The 20,746-nt window shown below is 40.9% G+C and overlaps 1 protein-coding gene across 1 annotated transcript in view; it reads left to right on the top strand.

Annotated features, from left to right (window-relative positions):
- The window catches only part of plekhh2 (pleckstrin homology, MyTH4 and FERM domain containing H2), a 92,481-nt gene extending 71,953 nt beyond the window's left edge, over positions 1 to 20,528 (top strand). Inside the window, exons 16-30 of the mRNA XM_002932393.5 lie at positions 499 to 579; positions 1,570 to 1,749; positions 2,701 to 2,809; positions 3,453 to 3,565; positions 4,238 to 4,417; positions 4,506 to 4,603; positions 5,367 to 5,544; positions 9,315 to 9,470; positions 9,877 to 9,974; positions 11,348 to 11,489; positions 13,492 to 13,625; positions 13,916 to 14,045; positions 15,487 to 15,573; positions 16,307 to 16,444; positions 18,151 to 20,528. Coding sequence (XP_002932439.1) covers positions 499 to 579; positions 1,570 to 1,749; positions 2,701 to 2,809; positions 3,453 to 3,565; positions 4,238 to 4,417; positions 4,506 to 4,603; positions 5,367 to 5,544; positions 9,315 to 9,470; positions 9,877 to 9,974; positions 11,348 to 11,489; positions 13,492 to 13,625; positions 13,916 to 14,045; positions 15,487 to 15,573; positions 16,307 to 16,444; positions 18,151 to 18,336 — 2,010 coding nt within the window. The 3' untranslated portion in view covers positions 18,337 to 20,528. The remainder of the gene's footprint in view (positions 1 to 498; positions 580 to 1,569; positions 1,750 to 2,700; positions 2,810 to 3,452; positions 3,566 to 4,237; positions 4,418 to 4,505; positions 4,604 to 5,366; positions 5,545 to 9,314; positions 9,471 to 9,876; positions 9,975 to 11,347; positions 11,490 to 13,491; positions 13,626 to 13,915; positions 14,046 to 15,486; positions 15,574 to 16,306; positions 16,445 to 18,150) is intronic.
- The last annotated feature ends 218 nt before the right edge of the window (positions 20,529 to 20,746 follow it).

The following is a 20,746-nucleotide window of genomic DNA, read 5'->3' on the forward strand; positions in this document are numbered from 1 at the left end:
TCGGCAGAGGAAACGCTCTAGTGATGGAGTGTCCTCCCTCGCTGACTTATCTACTCCCATCTCTTTCTGGACATCTTCAGAGCACACGTGCTCATTGGCAGGCAGATATTAGACATTTTTGCTTTCACCCACAACAAGACAGATAATCTCAGCGTGCAATAACAACAGTTATAAATGGTCATTTCAGCCTCACTCTCTGCACTTCTCTACATTCTTTTTTAGAATTATTTGCAACTGCCGGGAAATTTATAGCTAAAAGTACAAGGCAAGCGAACAATTTAAAGAGTTATGACCTGAAACAGTTAAGCATTTAAATGGATTATTGGGCTCATTTACAATTGTAGGGAATGCGCAACTCCCCACATTAAAGGCTATTTTAGGGCTACATAAGTAGCGTAATTGTTCGATTTTTAATTTTAAAATGTAGGTCTTGAGTTGAACCTATGAAGTTTCCTTTTTTTACAAAAAATAATGGATATTATTTATGGTACATTTCAGGTTAAACACGGATATTCCAAAAGAGTCTGGTGCACGTTGGTTGGCAAAACCTTATATTACTTCCGCAGTCAGGAGGAGAAGGTATGTGCGGCGATTACTAACTGTCTGACTGATAGATATCTCACTGATTTCTAGGGATTCTGGGAACAAATTCCTTAAGCCTCTTAAAAAAATGATCCTATAGGCCAGTGATCCCCAACCAGTGGCTCAGGGGCAACATGTTGCTCCCCAACCCCTTGGATCTTGCCCTCAGTGCCCCCAAACCAGGGAGTTATTTTTGAATTCCTGACTTGGGGGCAAGTTTTGGTTGAATAAAAACAAGATTTCCTACCAAATAAAGCCCCTGTAAGCTGATAGGGTGCATAGAGGCTGCCTAATAGCCAATCACAGCCCTTATTTGGCACCTCCACAAACTTTTATGATGCTTGTGTTGCTCTCCAAGTCGTATTACATTTGAGTTTGGCTCACGAGTAAGAAAGGTTGGGGACCCCTGCTATAGGCTAAAGCTCACCCACTGTGTTTTGAAGCAAAAGCCAGGATAATAGCTGATCAGATTCCCAACTACAGACCAGTTTCGGCTCATTAGTGTAGTGCAGGGTTTTCTGTTTAGCTTAGGTAAAGCCAGGAGTGGGGATTTCTATAGATAACTGCTAAACAGCAAACACTTGTTCTCCATAGCCCTCCACTGACAAGAAAATAGAACAAAATGGCTGATCGTTGAGATAGTACTTTATGGGTTTAATGGTTTATTTCATTTACGCCATTATACAAAGCAATTATAGAATTAGAAAAAGCTACAGATAGTCTTCCTTTGTAAAACAAGGGTAGTCTTATGTCTGCAAGATGTTTCATTTAAAAGTAATTGCCTTCTAAATCCAAACAATCAGTCTGCCATTTGCCATGATATTATGGTCACGGGATCTGTTGTGGGTAAGATCACTTAATCAATAAAACAGCAATGCCAACACCCACATTTCTGTAGCTCCATTACATTTATGCATTATGCTTGTACCTCATTGTTTTTAAAGGAATAGTTTTATAACATTATATATATATATGTGTGTATTATAGTTTCCTTTGGGACAAATCAAGCTTTGGGAAGCAAAAGTAGAGGAAGTAGACAGATCCTGCGACTCCGATGAAGATTATGAGACCAACGGACGAAGTTTGTTATCAACCCATTACACCATTGTGATCCACCCCAAAGAGCAAGATCCCACATACCTTCTTATTGGATCCAAACATGAGAAAGTAAGATGAATAATGTTCCACTACATTTAATGGGATTGGCTGATAAAGAACTCTGTAGAAGTGCACCTTTCTAGTTGTCTAAAGTCCCCATTTGTAACAGCCTTTTGGCTGGGCTAAAAAAACTATTTACCAGAAGTAAGGTATCTAGGGGTAACTAGGAAGCTATCCTTGATCTCGAACAGGACTGTCCATAGCTTTTTGTAGCAGACTGATTAGTTGACATGCTACATGTTCATAACATTATATAAAAATGATGATGCCATAAACAGCAAGTGATGGGCCCATAGGCAGGCACGGTGCTGAAATACCTTGGAGAGCCACATATGGCCTTTGGGCTTCCAGTTGGACATCCCTCACCTAGAATATTGATTTTGTCAAGGTTTAACATGGTAACTCTTTGGGGACTGTGTAGCTGCTCAATAAGCCAATAGTTTCTAAGGATACAAAATAACTTTTTTTGTATTGGGCATCCTTTGCCTTTTGTTTTATCTCCTCCTTCTAAAGGTGGCTAACGTTGCTGCCCAGTGGTACTGGGTCAAGCTTCTGCCAAGACTGTATCTGCATAGTTGGTATGTTCTGCTAGTGTTTGTAGAATTGCTAGAATTTCCTTTCATACTCCAAAAATATAGGGGCCAAATTAAATTGGCGATGGTTCAGTTCAGTGCAATGTGGGTTGCTCTTTGGGGGTCTAGAGCAGTGGAAGGAGGCGGCTTAGCCTGGCCAGTTAGGGTGGCATTTCCTTTCTCAGATACCCCAGCTAGGTCAGTTAGGGTGAGATATAACGTGAACACTTATTTAACTGTATAGAACAATGGCTTAGACACCCCTGTTTTCCTATATTGGTAACTAAGGGGGTGCTTGAACATTGGCTGGCTCTTCAAGTGTGGGTGTATATGTGTATTTGTTCCACTGGGGAAGGAAACCTCTCACTGATTCTTTATGTATTCCCAGGAGACTTGGCATTATCACTTGACCATGGCTGCTGGAATCACCGGTGTGAATGTGGGCACGGAGTTTGAGCAGCTGGTTTGCAAGCTTTTGAGTTCAGAAGGAGAACCATGTAAGTACCGATCTCACCTCAAGCCATATTGTACCCAGCCTCCTGTGGTCCTGATACTGGCATTCCCTTCCCCCTAGTTAACTAAACAAACAATGATTTACTGATGGAGAAAAGAAATGTGGAGCCTGTGCATCGCTAAGGGTAACATGGCTAGGTACAACTGAATCAGTGAGGGCGATTCTCTACATACCCTGTCTGTATACTCCACAGAGCTTGGTTCCATTAAAACCTATAGAGGTCTCCCATATTAAAATCACCTTTCTACAAGTTGGCGCCAAGCCCCCCAGCAAAAAAAATGTCAGAGGGGCCCAGCACACAGCCACTATTACCCAGCTACTGCCATCTCTCGCCCGCCTGTTTCCCCATGTCACGGGCCTCCACTCCCCATCCGTAGATAGGAAAGCAGCTGGGGTGGGGGATTTTTTTTTACAATTTTCTAGGTCTAGGCCCACCCACTCCCTGCAACTGTAGGGTCTGCTTCCTCTAAAGTTACGCCAGTGGGAATATATATTTGGTGTACAGAAACAACTCAATACAATATTCAGGGGACACTTGAACATTATAAACCTCTAGTACCTATCACAGATGCACTGATATTATGCCATTTAACTGAAGGCTTTTGTATAACATATTCACTATTCAGGTACACAGATATGGAGACATCCGGTTCTCTGCCACAGTAAAGAAGCAATAACTTCTGCACTCACCACTTTGCCTTCGGAAGCCCTGCAAACAGAAGCCATTAAATTATTCAAGGTAAAGTCATATATATAAGTAAAATCATTTGAGGATTTACTAGAACATTCGGCCATATTGTTACACAGATATAAAAGGAGATGGGAACTCGGCAAAAGGTTGCCGTGGCAAATAAAATAGCTGCATTTCCCCATCAAAATGCCTTTATATTAAATATAATCCCTGATATTGAGCTGTTCAGTCTTTCCCCTTCTTGCACACCGTAACAAGCATTATCGTTGTGTATTTATAATGTACCAACATATTCAAAGCACTGTACAATAAATGGGTTTATACATCGGACATACAGAATAACATACAAAGCGACTAATAACCGATAAAAAATGTGAAGAGGTCAGAGAGTGGGCCTCAAAAAGATGCCTCCTAAAAGGGACAACTTAAAAAGAAATAGAAATTTACAGATATTCATTTTCTTCCACCTGCTTGCATTGTGCTGCATTCCTGTGAGTAAGACCACTAGGGGGCAGCAGAGCTTAAGAAATAAAAGTGACCAGCTTATGCCCATTATGTATGTTCATTTCAGTATAAAATATCTTTAGATTTACATTTAGATTCAAATTCATGTAAAAATATAAGGTGTATAAGTCAATAACAATTATAGTGCCATTTGTAGTTCAAAAAAGGGTTGTGTGTTGTTTCACATGACATTACAATGTAACTTTCTTATTGCAGACCTGTCAGTTATTCCTCAATGCGGCTGTGGATTCGCCGGCCATTGATTACCACGTGTCCCTGGCCCAGAGTGCCTTGCAGGTTTGCCTTACCCACCCGGAGCTACAGAATGAGATGTACTGCCAGCTTATTAAACAGACGAGGCACAGGCAGCCCAACAACCAGGCCAGCCCCATCCAGGTACTGTATCACAAGCCTCCCCATATAGTAGTAAGACAAAGATATCATCATATCTGAATACTAAACTCATTTTTTCCCATTTTTGAAGGGCTGGCAGCTTTTAGCGCTCTGTACTGGACTCTTCCTACCCCAGCACCCATACATTTGGCTTCTGAAGCTTTACCTGAGCAAAAATGCAGATAACAGGTATTTGTTTTTGATCACTTTGTGACTTTATTGTCCCAAAATATTCCAGCTGTGCATATGGTACTTAGACTGGCATCCTGTGTCTCCCCAGCAGTTAGTTATTATTATTCTCTATGGGTCAGTTCACACAGGTATCCACAGCTACTGCTGCATGTTACAGAGGAGCTGCCACTGACATGCAACAAAACCCATTGTGATCTCGCTTTTACATTTTTTAATGTGTCCATATTCACTGAACTCATAACTTGTACTAACTGGGTGCAATAACTGAAACAATGGGGCAAATCCACTTACTCCTGGAAAGTTACCCCAGTGCAGTAACCCAGAGTAGCCAGTCAGTAATTTGCTATGAATGCAATCAGAATCTCACCCAGGGGTTACTGGGAGTTGCAGTACAACAGGTTGGCCATTCTTAATGTGGCTCCTTCTGTCTCAGGCACTGATGTGTACGTATTTTAGTAAGCTTGCGTGACTATATATATTAAATGAGCATGCATGTGTGTATGTATATTCTGTAAGTTAATGTGTATATATACTGCATGTATGTGAGCATACCTGTGTGTCAGTGGTTAGTGTGCTCAGAGTGCCTGTGTGCAAGTAATTGGCTCTAATCCTGTGAGCCATTAGATGAGCACTAGCCCAGTCCTGAGCATTAATGGACCCCTGCTGGTTCCACAACCAGTAGGAGATTACTTAACCATCATCGACCCATAATGTGCTGATTTGTATAACCCAACACCCCACCGTCTCCTTCCTTTCACAGGACTGAAGCGGGGAAATACGCCATTTACTGCCAGCGCTGCGTGGAAAGGACTCAGCAGAATGGCGATCGCCAGGCGAAACCTTCGAGGATGGAAATCCTGTCCATTCTGCTGAGGAACCCGTATCACCATTCCTTACCGTTCAGCATCCCTGTCCATTTCATGAACGGCACATATCAGGTACCTGTTGGGTCACATGGTATTTAATGATCCCCCAAAACCTACAGGGTCCATAGTTGTCCATAGTTTCCCCTGTGTTCCCTCTCCCTTATTCCTATACAGAGAGCACAAATCTCTATACATACCCTTGCTGTAAGCACAATGTGTAGGAGAATGGAGGTGTATAGCTCCCCATTAATGTATGGCTAATTTATTTGCATTCAGCAACTTCTAGACAGGCAGGATAAGCCCCCCATGGAAATCACACATACAGTAGGGATATTTGTATCCTGCAAAGGCCACACAAAAAAACAGAGATTTTGTTCCATTCAGTGTAGGACTGGGAAGCCAGGGGCCCAACAAGAATCCTTCAACCACAGGCCCACTCTCTGAACTACTTTCCCTCTTTTTCTTCTCACACAACCTATTTATTCCCATTACATATTCTCATCTATGTGTCCCCTTATTTATTAGCTTTGGTCTCATACAGAGTTGGGGAATGACCATTATATAGGCAGGACCAGGAGTTTTCCTGGTATTTTTGTGGTCCAGGTTTCAGCTATATGATCCTTTTGTTGCCCGTTTAATCTGGAGGATATCAGAAGTTATCAGCGGGGTGCACTTCCCAATATTAAATTTCCCTCTGTGCAGAAATAACCCAATATATGGCCAAAGTTACCAGAGAGGCAGGGGATCTTGCATATGTATATTAGAGTTGTGTTGAAATCCGACAGCTATTCTGTCCCTTTATCTGTCAGCCCAGTAGGAGAATATGTTGGGGAAGATGCTCACAGTATGCACAGTAAGAAGGTCCATGGCCTGTAGGGTATCCATTTATTGGTTTAGGTTGCCAGAATTCCCCCTGCTTCCTTATCTGAGCTGTATCACATGAGTGCAAGTTCCGGTTGTATTATCTCTGCCATGGGATCTATATGGACTTTGTTAACAGATAAGGAGACCTGACAACCTCTGGGGTAGGTAAGCCTGAGATCAAGAAAATATTAACCCATTTACAATGCAGAATGCCATCTATGACATTTTCCCATGAATGGGAATGTCAAGAACTGGTATCTGCCATTTCATTGTATTCATTTAAAACAAAAAGGAAAGTGCCTTTCAGTGTTTCTGTTGCTTCAATGAAAATTGTCCCTAAAAATCTTATTGGTACCAGTCAGCCAGTCCACCTTCTCTTGGCTTCTTCCCCAAGCTGTTCCAGAGAGCTGATGGCCCTGCTGGATACCAGCCAATCCCCCCCTTCTGGAGGGACACCCTGCATTAACCGGCCCCAATAGGGAACGTCACTTTAGCTTTTTCTGTGTGATTGGCTACCCACTTTGGCTTCTGTTTGGGCTTCTAGGGAAGGGCCATTGGGACATTCCCACCGCTCATTTTAATGCAGACATGGATCTATGGGTATTTCAATAACTGAGTCATTGTTAATGGTAAAGTACCAATGGTTGGGGGATACTTGTCAGGAAGTAAATAGATGATGGAGAGGTTGGTGTGCAGGCTGAATTGTGAAGGGTTTGCCAACTTGGGTCTGCCAGACCCTTCTGATCTGTTTTTCTAGTAGCTGTTATGCACCAAAATAAGGCATCTAGTTCCATACAGTACTGTTATTTGTGGGATATTATTTATGGGCCAGAATGGAATTGACGATTGGCCACTGTGCACATGTGTTTATAAAGGCAGTAGTCTAACAATTTGTGAAATAAGCCCCGCCAAGCGTTTGCACAATATCCAGGAATGACTTTCGTTACAACAAGGCCATCTGCTGGTCACTTTCCGACCATGATGTAGTCGAGTTAGTTGTCGTGGTAGAAAAGAGGGCTGGTTTGATGTTTTTCTGCTTAGGATAGATGTGAGCAAAGTCAGAAACTGATCAGCAGGTGGTGTTGTTGTAACAAAATGCATTTATATTAACAGTATATATTACTTTGTATTCCTTATCTTTCTGTTCGGGCCCCCTACTACTTATATACCACTACTACTCTCATTCAAACCACTACCTGGTTACTAAAGTAAACAAGACCCAAGCGACCAGATAGCTGCTGAAATTCCAAACTGGAGAGCTGCTGAACAAAAAGCTAAAGAACATTAAACCCATGTATAATAGAAAATAAAGAGCAATTGCAAATAGTCTTGGAGTATCATTGCCTACATCATACTAAACGTTAATGTAATGGTTTGTGCTAATCTCAATGCAAAATTTTTATTTATGGCATAAAAAAGTAGCAAATAACACAACTGTATGGAACTATAGGTCTTGTTTTGGTGCAAAACAGCTTTTAGAAAAACAGATATGAAGGATCAGCAATGGGTACCCCCCCACACTAAAGGACTGTTCTAAAAGCTGCAAAATCTCAGCAATCAGTAAAGTTACAACTCAATAGATTTTGGGGTTTGGCATTCTCTAATAATTTCACCTTTCCATACCTCCATGTTAATGCGAGTGAATGGAATAAAACAAACTCAAGACAGAAACAAGAATAAAATAATGACCCTAATTTAACTCATTAAATAAATTTCCTGTTTGTTTACTTATCGCTTCTTAAATACAACTACTTACTTCATTCTTATCAGAAAGGCTTTTAAAATGTGTTTTTCCTTTCTTGCTTTCATGTTGCAAATGGAACAAAACAAGGTTTGAAGAAAGGTGGGGATGGGTAGAACTATCAGAGTTCCATGTATGATGCAGATATGTGGACATTTTTAAAGTGTCCACGATTGGTAGACTTTGCAAAGATCACTTCAAGTACACTGACAGGAATGGCTGAATGTCTCAATATCTTGCTGACTGGTTCGGCTTCTAGCTGCGGTCAGATGTCCGAATCGTTTTTCAAAACTTTGTTTTTCTTCTTCAAGGAAGGGTCAAGATGTCTCACTGCCTGCATTCCCCCAACCACAACCTAACCAGAATCCCTGAACTCTTCCCTACCCACCAACCAATCAGAAAATATGCACTCCTCCCTAACCACATCCCGTACCAAGCCACTAACAAATTCTAGACCCTGCAGTCCTTCCTAATCAAAAATATGATTGCTATTTTATCTCTCTTTTCTCTCATATTCCATTGAGAATAGTCCATCTAAAAAAAGCTCTCAGCCATTAAATGCAAACACTGGCTATTTTGGTGCAACCAAAGGTCTATGTTGTATATGAGGTATCCCCAACCTTTCTTACTCATGAGTCACAGTCAAATGTAAAAAGACTTAGAGAGCAACACAAGCACCATAAAAGTTCATGGAGGAGCCAAATAAGGGCTGTGATTGGCTATTAGGCAGCCTCTATGCAACCTATCAGCTTACAGGGGGCTTTATTTGGTAGGAAATCTTGTTTTTATTCAACCAAAACTTGCCCCCAAGTCAGGAATTCAAAAATAACTCCCTGGTTTGGGGGCACTGAGAGCAACATCCAAGGGGTTGGGGAGCAACATGGTGTCCCCAAGCCACTGGTTGGGGATCACTGTTGTATATAATACTAGACCCTTTTCCAAACAATTGGCCTTCAATCAGAGGTGGCACTAACCAATCTGCTGCAGCCTTTGGCAGTGAAGTAGGACTTAGCTACCTCATAAAGTTCTCATGTCTTGCCTGAAGTAACATCTTTATATTTCAGTGGAACGGTGACTTCCACTTCCAATGGTAAAATGGTTGCTTTGATTTAGTTTGGAACAAGAACATTATTACATGTGTGAATAACCTTTACACCAAATATTTATTGTTTATGGAATGCAGAACTTGACATTATAACGTTCCAGACTCACTTTATGTGCCTAATGTTTATCTCAGGTTGTTGGATTTGACGCATCAACCACAGTAGAAGAATTCCTTTGCACGCTCAACCAGGACATAGGCATGAGGAAGCCCGGGCTCTCTGGATTCGCTCTCTTTACAGATGATCCCTCAGGAAAGCATTTTGAGCACTGCCTACAAGGGAACCTCAAAGTAAATAGATCTTTTTATCATTAGCAATATCATTAGCAATATGTCATGTTCAAATCCACCAAGAAACATGCCAAAGCCAAGTCAGATATTTTCTGCTTCAGGCATCTTCAACTGATAGGGGATGCTGGGAGATGAATATCAGGAACAGCTGACCACCTATTTATAATCCAAAGACAGGACCAGGTGTAATAATCACTACTATATGATTGGTGCTACCTGTAGAACATAAAAAATGGCCTGCATTAGAAATAGCGCTCATAGCACAGGTAAACAGGGAATTCTTGTGAAATGAACATTTTTAGTCAAGACGTAAAGAAGATGGCCAAGTGTATCCTGTGGGCCCATTTGTTCCTCTCTTCTTTGCACTGTGTCCTAAAATGCACGTTGTCTCACCTCTTTATGTTAGATTTGTGACATCATCTCAAAATGGGAACAGGCATCCAAAGAGCAGCACCCTGGGAAATGTGATGGATCCCGCACAGTACGACTTACCTACAAGAACAGGTGCGGAAATATCTCTCCATAACTTCTCATAAATCAGCAAACAGTAGGGCTCACTTAATCTGCTCCCATTAACTATACACCCTGCACCCTTAGCAGCCAATCTGAAAGTTGTTTTAAACAGTCTATGGCAAGTTAATCACAATATGCAGGATGCGGTTTGCCATAAGTAAAAGGATAAATGTAGGTGCTGTTTGCTTTGTGCTGCAGCCACACTGCCATATTACATAATGGTTTTGTGTTTCTTTTTGAGGAAAAGGAGTGTGAAACTGAGAAACCATTTTGTGCCATTTCTTCAACCTTAGTTCATCCACGTGCCTCACCAATCTTGAAATTTAATAACCCATTTATCACTCTATTTTTTTGCATAACTTTGAACTAAAAGTTCTTTGCCAGTAATTGATTCTTTAAAGGAGAACAAAACCCTCCAGAGCCCTCCCTCTTGAAACACTATCGGAGAATCACAGCAGCTATCACTTTTCCTGGCTAAAAAGGCATAGTAGCACAGAATGGTTGGCATACGCCATCTTGTTGCTCTTTGAGTCCTCCCCAAGACCCTGAGTAGGGGAATGAATCCATTCTGGACCTTGCTTCAACTAAGCATGCTCTATGATGGCAATCACAGTAAGGATAATAGGAAGCCGATGAGATGGAAACCAACCCTGCTGGGCAATTCTGCATTTATTAATCAGAAAACCAGTAGCCACTTTTCCGTATACCTACAGTTGCGCAATTCAAGAGCGGGGAGGGAGGCCACTGGAGGTTCAACAGATAGGCCCCAAGGGACTGTCTAGGTTTTGGCACATTTTTGGCACATAGTATCCCATATAGCAACAGCTTCCTTGGGAAGAAAAACAGGCATGTAAACTAGTAGCTATCACATAAAATTTTAATAGCAAATTTTATGTGATAGCTAGAATAGGTAGAATCCCTAGAAGTGGCATAAAAAAAACGCAGCACGTTTGTATGGGACCATGAAAAAACAGCATCTGGGGCTTAAAAATTGGGGTTTTACTTTATGTTATTTTCTACTGTCAATTATTGTACAGTGATAGAATCCATTATCCAGAGACCCATTATCCAGACAAGCCATTTGCCATTGACTCCACTAATCAAATAATTTCAATTTTTAAGAATGATTACCCTTTTCTCTTTAAAAATAAAACAGTTCCTTGTACTTGGTCATAACTAAGATATAATTACCCCTTATTGGGGGCAGAACAACCTTATTCGGTTTATTTAATGTTTAAATTATTTTAGTAGTCTTATTACAGAAAGATCCCTTATCCGGAAGAGCCCAGGTCCCAGGCATTCTTGATAACAGGTCCCATACCTGTACTTTATTTTCTCTTGAGCTTTTGTTTATTTCTCTCCAGACTATGCTTTTCAGCACAAACGCGGGGAGAAACGGAGAAAGAAAAGCTGCTATTAATGTACCAGACAAACGATAAAATAGTTAATGGAATGTTTCCAGTTAATAAGGAGTTGGCATTGGAACTGGCAGCACTCTTGGCCCAGGTAACCTCCGACAGAGCGGCTGCGCATTCCTTTTTATGCAATTTCCTCCGCAATTACATTTAATGAAGCATTTAGCTAATGCGCAGAACAGCATTAACCATTAATTATACAATTTCAAGTCTCTATAAATAAAAAAACAGTGGTTAATCTTGCGTCTGTGCCTGTGCACGTGGTAGGGGGACTGCAGATGTGGAAGCACTATTTCAGTGCATTGCCCTAATGGCAGGAGAAGGGCTGTAATGTATCTGATGTGTAGGCTAATAACAGTAAGTTTTATAAAATCAGCAAAGAAAAATTGTTTTTGCCTCTTCCCAAAACTGCTCTTAGTTCAGAATGATTTTTTTCTCTTTTTAAACAAAAGTACAGAAAATGAATATGTGCTTTTATATAGGGAACAGGGGAGAATGAGAGGCATACAGAATGAAATGTAATATTATTTACTTCCCAATAATCTTAAAGGGATTCATTCATCATTTTTATGGTGTAGTCAATATTAATAAATTATACTGTGTTTATTGCAAATAATTTATTCTACCATTTAAAATGTTATTCTTGAACCAACAAATGTATTTGTAGCTGTAATATTGGTGTGTAGGCACCATCTCAGTGCATTGTGCCTGAGCTTTCAGAAAGAGCCAGCACTTCAGAATGTATTGATTTTAGTTAAAGGAAAAATAAAGTCAAAGTCACTTGGGGGTGCCAAAATGTTAGGCACCCCCAAGTGACTTTGACCACCTACCTTTTACCCCGGGCTGGTGCCCCTGTGAGGAAGGAACAGCACCAGCCCGGGGTAGCTGCCGGCGCTTCCTTTTCCTGATTCGCTGCGCGCGCATGCGCAGTAGAGTGAAAAGCCGAACTTAAATGTTAAAGTCGGCTTTTCACTCTACTGCGCATGCGCCCACCGCTGGCACTCAGGAAAAGGAAGCGAGGAAGACGGAAGCGCTGCGCTCCAGGTGCCCCGGGCTGGTGCTGTTTTCTCCTAACAGGGGCACCAGCCCGGGGTACGAGGTAAGCGGTTAAAGTCACTTGGGGGTGCCTAACATTTTGGCACCCCCAAGTGACTTTGACTTTCGTTTCCCTTTAAGCTATTGTTTCTACTACTTATTGTAGTAGACTTGGATTTTTACTATTGAGTGCTATTCTGAGCACTTTAAGCCATGCTCCGTTGCTACCTTACCATTGTTCTGCTGATTGGCTGCTGGGGGGGAACTTGCAGCGCAGCAGTAAAGAGAGGCAGAAGTTTACCTAAGCACAATTCACATGGCTGAGGACACCTGGGAAACAAAGAATATGGCTAAAATGAAATATAAAAAAAAAAAATAATATTAACTGTGTAAACACAAAAGGGCACATTTACTAATCCATGAATCTGAATGGGAAAAATTCGGATTGAAAATGAACATTTTTTGCGATTTTTTCGTCGCCGTTACGACTTGTGCGAATTGTCGCGACTTTTTCGGAGCCGTTACGATTTGCTCGTATATTGTCGCGACTTTTTCGTATTGAGCGCTCATAAACGGCGGGCAAACCTTTCAGACTTTGCATGATTTTGGAAGCCTCCCATAGGACTCAATGGCACTCTGCAGCTCCAACCTGGATACTGAAGCTTGAATGAATCCGAAACTTTCGTACTCGGCGCGACGGCTACGAAAAAGTCGCGACAATTTGCGCAAGTCATAACGGCTATGAAAAAGTCGCGACAATTTACGAAAAAATCGCAAAATACCGATCATTACGAAAAAAACGCATTCAGACGCTTTTCGGACGTTCGTGGATTAGTAAATGTGCCCCAAAGTGTGTCTATTAACACTAGGGAATTTCGGAGCTACTGCCATGTCAAAAATGGCACGTTGCACTAGCATCCTTATATAAGCCCTTAAGTCTTCTGAAGGGCTTAAAATTAACCCTAGCAGAAGATCATAGTTTAGTAGATAATAAATACAATGTCATCTTTACTCCTAAGAAGAATTTTTATTCTAAGTGGATTTCTTTGGTGGTATAGGTAGAAAGTGGAGACTTTGAACGTCCATCTCAAACTGCACTTTGTCAAGGGAAGTCTAGCCAAGCAGTAAAGCAAGCCTTGGAGAAATTCTACCCTAAGAGATATAAAGACGACTGCTCTGAAGAGCAACTCAAGTAAGAATTTGAAAGACTATTACAAGGGCTAAAATATATCCTATATATTGCACTATTAAATGCAATTGACCCTTGGTATACCCGTGGTATACCCCAACTGGTAATTTACTATTATATGTAAAAGTGAAACCCCCTTTTTTGGTTGTAGTTTAGCTGCCAAAAATTATAACATTTATCCCAAATCTTAGCCTAAGGCTTTCCCTGTCTACAGCCCAGGATACCATTTGGTGGGTGGACAACACAGTTAATTTGGATGATTTTTGATGACGATTTAATAATGGCTTTTATAGGCAACTTCAGCAGCGGTTGGCAACGAGGTGGATAGCCCTTCGAGGCCACAGTGGCTCAGACTGTGTGCGGATTTACCTGACTGTGGCAAGGAAATGGGCATTATTTGGAGGCACACTTTTTGCAGCAAAAGTAAGTGAAAATAAAGGGTTTTGTTTTACTGAACAAATTAATCATTTTGTCTTTCAATGGCTCATCTAAAATTTTTGTAAAGTGTTGTTAGTCCAGTTTTTAACATGCAACCCATTTCTGAAATCCTATATATATTTGTATTAGTACAGTGTAAACCTCTGGGCAGGAAAGTGCCATTACCAGACTGGCAAAAGCTTTACAGAGTAAAGTCACATTATTTAAACCAATACTATAAAAAAAAAACCCTCAAATACACATGTAAATGAGTCTAATTTTTGTATGTAACCACACAGTAAGGTGACGTAGCAACAGCTGGAGGACCAGAGGTTGGGCAGAAGTAATATAAATGGTTACGGTCACCATCCTGCCTAATTTTCCATCTTACACCCAGTTCCCATGTATATTACTATATACTGCTGCTGCTGCAGTACAGAACCCACAGCATTTGCACTTATTTATACCCTGTTATGACAGCTCTGTAGTAGATATTCATATGCCTGACCTATAGATAGCAAATTGGTCATAGTCGCTACATGTTAAGGTTGCCATACAAAGGCAAGTAGTTCAGGTTGATTTGGCAGCTTATCTGTCCGTGCGTGGGGACCCCCTACAGGCCTACCCAACTGATATTTGGCTAAATATTGATAGGGAAGGTTTGACTATTGTATAGTATATCTAGTATAGGTCAATTTAAAGCAACTGGACTTGCTAAGTAATCATTGAAGACGTTTCACTACTCATCTGAGCAGCTTCTTCAGTTCAACTGACTGGTATGGGAAGTCCTCAGCATATAAACTCTCCCACCAATCCAATCACAGTGGCACTTTTTAACTCTTCAGAGAAGTGACACCTGAAACTCACAGAGGTGTGAATAGGGAAGGTTTGATTTTGCCATTGGATCGAGGGCAGCATTGGTTCCTTGATTGGGTCCCCGCACCAATGGTTCCTATTTCCTTCCATGTAATCCGATCGTTTGACCTATACTAAGAGCCAAATGATTTGGTTCCTCTGATACCACCCACCTTAGGTGGCCATATCTGGGGAAAGATGGGGAGGTTGCCAAACGAGCAGATCTTATAGTGTGTGACCACCTCCCTTAAGGTTGCTTTTTTATTATTGCAAGTTACTGGCTACTTTCCAGAGAGTGCAAATGCACCAAATCTCACCCTAACTGGTGATTAGATCCAAGAATTGCTGTTGTGATTCTTTCTGCCTGCAGCCCTACGCTGGGCTGGTTACAACCTAAAGTCTAGAAGCATTTCCATGGGAAGCAGGACAGTAGCACTTTGCCCCGATAGGGCTCAATAGAGATTAACTTTAGTCTGGTGTTTTTTGCATGCCAACTCAGAAGTTAAACCAAAATGATGAGGTGCTTTTATTCTGTATATTGCTGTGCTCCTGCCAATGATCCAGCTTAATATGTGCTGTTTCCTATTTCCAGCCTATACTACCAACACCCTTTGAAAATGCCATTGTGTGGCTTGCCGTGCATGAAGATGGCATCAGTGTCCTGGAATATAACACAATGGTACGTTTTAGCATTTCCTTAAAACTAATGGCTTTGGGTTACTCTTAAAATTATACCAAGTTTGTGAAGTATTCCTCGCTGGAGGCAGATTACATGACCAAGTTACAGACGTTTACTTCCCATGCACACTGTCCATGTTTCTTCCCCCCCGCTTCCCTTTTGGATTGTCTCATTTCATGGCCCCTGTAGGCAGGGCTTATTGATATATGGGTGCAGTTTGGGCAGGTCAGGTGAATATTGGAGTGTGGCCTAAAATCTCCAGATATTCCAACTGGGAATAATGCATACCATCGCTGCTCTGCAGGAACCCTCTGCTTTCTCTGCTTACAATCTCATCCAGCCTGTAGCCAGCAGAGCATTATGGGACTCTAGTTCACGACGAGGGTAACAGCTTTAGATATAATCTGATGATGAGGATAAATGATCCTTTGCTTTGTGAACTAGAATAACACTTCTTGGCTCTGTAGTATTTAATATGTAACCTCCACAGGGACAAACACAAATAATGTCAAATTGCTTATTTATGGATTTATTACAAGCCTGTCTGCTTTCCTGAAAACAAATGTTCACTGGCCATATTGCTTCTGTAAGCCCTGAAAATTCCTAATTGCAGATTTGTGCCGTTTATTAAGTAAATCTGATGCTTTGTTCAAGAGTTTCGACACATTCGCTCTTCAATTGAACATAAAAAATAACATTTTCGCCTTTTCCACCCACTCTTGCGCCTCTCAAGAGGCTGCTATTCACGTACGCACACAGGAGTCTAATGACCTTCGGAGGTCACCGGGATGACTTTATGCTGGTGGTTAACAACACGCTGACAAAGGACAAGCCATCTGAGAAACTTCTCTTTGCCATGGCGAAACCGAAGGTAGGTGCATTAGCTGAAATACACGCCAGCTTCTCTAAGGTGGGCTTTCAGGGATGGAGTACTCTTAATACGCTACAGCTCAAAAAAAATAAATAAATAAAAACACAGAAATTAAGCACCTGTGGTTTAAACAAAGCAGTGTTTATTATCTTAGTGGGATGCTAGGAAGGGGGGTGAAAAAGGCAATTAGGGACTCTAAAAACCTGAAAATGCAATTACATAATGCCTGCTCTTTTGTTCGTTGAGTGGCCTTCCCGCCGGGTTCCAAGCGCCACTTATACAAATAAAATGCAGTGAGGTAAATAGGTAAGAAGCTTATGACTGTGCTACTGTAGGAAATAGCAGGCTTGGCGGCGAGAGGTTCCTTTCCAGAGAACAAAACTGCAAGGGAAAGGGGTGGGAAGGAGACAAAGCCTGTTTAGATTGATACATAGCAATTCTTTTTGTAGTTTATACCACACTTACTTTCTGTTTGCCTACTTATTTTATGTACATTACTGCTCCCAGCCCAGCTAGAAATCAAGCCTGTATCCATTCCTAAGCTGTTTATTTAGCTGACATGCTAAATAGACACTAAGGGGCAGATTTACTAATCCACGAATGGTCCGAAGGCGCCTGAATGCATTTTTTTCGTAATGATCGGTATTTTTGTGACTTTTTCGACGCCGTCGCAACTTTTCCGTATGTTCCGCAACTTTTGTGTCGCCGGCGCAACTTTTTCGTATATATTTTCTGCGACTTTTTCGTCGCCATTGCGGAAAAATTGGATTGGTTTTTCCGTCGTTTACAATCGTTCAATACGAAAAAATCACGGCGGCGCTGAAATAGTCGCGCAAAATACGATAAAGTCGCGACAAATACGAACAAGTCGCGATGGCGACGAAAAGCCGGTGAAATTTTCATTTCCAATCCAATTTTTCCCTTTCGGGATTCGGATTCATGGATTAGTAAATCTCTCCCTAAAGGGAGATTTGATCACGCAATGTGGTCAAAATTGCTTTAACTGCCCATCAAATCCCAGGCATATATGGCCAGTTTAAAGGGAAATTATACCCCAGAATGAATACTTAACCAACAGATAGTTTATATCATGGTAAGTGACCTATTAAAGAATCTCGCCAAACTGGAATATATATATCAGTAAATATTGCCCTTTTACATCCTTTCCCTTGAGCCGCCATTTAGTGATGGGCTGTGTGCACCCTCAGAGATCAGCTGACAGGAAATAATGCAGCTCTAACTGTAACAGGAAGTAGTGTGGGAGCAAAAGGCAGAACTCTGTTAATTAATTGGCTGATGGGGCCTAGCATGTATGTGTGCCTTGGCTTGTTTGTGTGCACTGTGAATCCTATGACCCCCAGGGGGCGGCCCTTAATTCTTAAAATGACAATTTTCTATTTAGGATTACCCAATAGCATATACTAGTAAAAAAAGTGTATTTTTATGAAAATGGTTTATTTAGACGAAGCAGGGTTTTACATATGAGCTGTTTATGCAACATATTTCTATAGAGACCTACATTGTTTGGGGGTATAGTTTTCCTTAAGAACCTTTGGTAGATTTTGTTAATGCATCATATCTATGTTTAAACTGGACAAACACAAAATATAGAATGACTGTACCGGCTCAATTTTCTGTTACCTTGTAATAAGAAACAATTGGTCTCCTTAGTTTTATAAAACACAATTGTTTTTTTATTTTTTTAGATACTGGAGATGACTCTGCTCATCGCTAGCTACATCAATGTGTATCATCAGCAGAAGGTGACGGCTCACCACCTCTCCGCCCCAGCCCTTTTGTCTGCCCAGGTCATGGAGTCTAAAGGAAAACAGATGGGCAGCCAGCCCCTCTTATCAAGCAACAGACCAACCAAAGGCCCGACTTTGTTATGAGTATTATATATTGTACAAGGGATTTGTGCCCAAACCAAGAATGGCACATTTATGGCAGTAGTATATAGCAAGATGGCAGAATGATGTAGATAAGTTGCCAACCCAAGTGCTTAAGTGTGTCCCACACCCTTCCTGCAAAAAGTAGGGCCATGATGAGATATGGATCACATGTGCTCAGAATTCTATGACGCATTTATATGGTATGTGCCACATTCTAAACAAAAATTTAATGCAGCAGGTCATATATGCCACTTATTTATGAAATGGAGCACAACGTGGCTGCCAAGCTTGCTAATAGCAAAATAATGTCCTCACCCAGAAGACCACACTAGTAACGCTACTAAGCCAATCAGGCAAGGTTTGAGAACATTTAGGCCAGTGATCCCCAACCAGTGGCTCGGGGGCAACATGTTGCTAACTAACCCCTTGGATGTTGCTCGCAGAGGCCTCAAAGTAGGTTCCCATTTTTGAATTTCTGACTTGGAGGCATAAAGACCACGTGTACTGCTAAACAGAGCCTCTAGAAGTCTGCCAGTCCATATTGGGCTACTAATTAACCAATCTGAGTCCATATTGGTCACCTACTAGGAATGTTGTTGTGCTTGTGTTGCTCCCCAGCTTTTTTCATTGAAATGTTGCTCACAGGTAAAAAAGGTTGGGGATCCCTGATTTAGGCCATGCCCCTTAATCACCTAAACCATGCCTGCTTTTAGAAAAGCCACACCCACTTTTGGTGTTAGAAATCAGCACTATCCTGTCTATGTTTGGACTGTTGGAAAGTATGGCATTGTGGGTAGGCTGAAGGTAGCTGGGGCAAAATTATGGTACCGATTTTGTGTCAATATGGCAACTTTTTCACACTATAATTTTATGTAAATCTTTTTATAACTTGATCCCATGATTTCAAAACGACATTACCCAGTTTCCAGGCAATCTCTTCTACATGTATCCCTTATCCAGAAACTACCCTGCGTGGTGACATAGCACGTACATCAAGGGAGACTGCTCAATGTTTAATTTTTTTTTACTATTCAAGTTTTTTTGTGCTAAAAAACTTGAATTTGAGCTATGGTACAAAAACTTGAGTGCCTGGTATTTATTAAGTGCAAAAAAACCCAAAAGCTTGCATATAAAAATTCGCCATCTAAAAGCTTGCGAGTTTCTATAGAAGTCAATGGGAGTTGTCCATACAAAGTCAAGCCATATTTTCAATTCGAGATATTCGAGTTTTATTCGGGTTTTACAAACTCAAAGATTCGAGGTATGCAAGTTTCTTTTAATCGCACAAGTTTACCACATTAATAAATAAGCGAGCATTCGATATGCCAGTTTATTTGATTTAGAAAATCGAATTCACAAACTCGAAAATTGAAAATGAAGCCCTTAAATGTAGTAGATTTATGAACAAGGGAAAAAAAATGTTAAAAAAATGAAACGTAAACCTAGTTTAACACATAGTTTATCATGTAAAAGGTATTTTAATAATTTTTAGATTTTTAAAGATTTATAAATATTATTTAACTGTTTATTAGACATAAATTTAATATGAAATGATTTTATACCGTCAGTTTGGCAGGAGGTTGTTACAGTTTTAGCCAATATTTTGTCTTGTTCCAGGAGAATGAATTCCATATTTAATTGCCGGAATATTTATATCTATAATTGCACTGCTGTTTTTTTTATTTTAAGAGAGATGATAGAGTCTATTATTGCCATTAGCAAAGCTCTTGCTGAACACACCAATGCATTATTTATTCAGATGTTTATAAGTAGGTTAGTAAATGCACATTTCTCAGTGCCTTTTTCATGTTCTCTTCCCCCTTCCCTCCCAAACCACTCCACCCATGCACCCCATTACAGCTTCATTTCCCCATTCCTTTTGATGACAGACAGGGTAGTGCAACAGGGTTGGTAGCTGTCATGGCTGGGAGCTTGATTTTCTGTCTCAGGCTCTCTGATGGTTATTGGCGGCCTAATGAGTGAGTAGTTAAGGCCACAACTAGATAGGATTCAGTAGCATATGCTTTTCGTTGGCAATCATTATCCATGAGCTTGCAAGAGCAAATCAAGCCACTATATATAGTTACATAGTTACAAAAGATCCATTGTGAACCCAGAACACACACAAACCTATACTGATCTATACACTCACATGTAGACCCATACTGACCTATCTATACACTCACATACAGACCCACACTGACCTATCTATACACTCACATACAGACCCACACTGACCTATCTATCCACTCACATACAGACCCATACTGACCTATCTATCCACTCACATACAGACCCATACTGACCTATCTATACACTCACATACAGACCCATACTGACCTATCTATCCACTCACATACAGACCCATACTGACCTATCTATCCACTCACATACAGACCCATACTGACCT

The sequence above is a fragment of the Xenopus tropicalis genome, chromosome 5 (assembly GCF_000004195.4).
Source record: "Xenopus tropicalis strain Nigerian chromosome 5, UCB_Xtro_10.0, whole genome shotgun sequence".
NCBI classification, from domain to species: Eukaryota; Metazoa; Chordata; class Amphibia; order Anura; family Pipidae; genus Xenopus; species Xenopus tropicalis.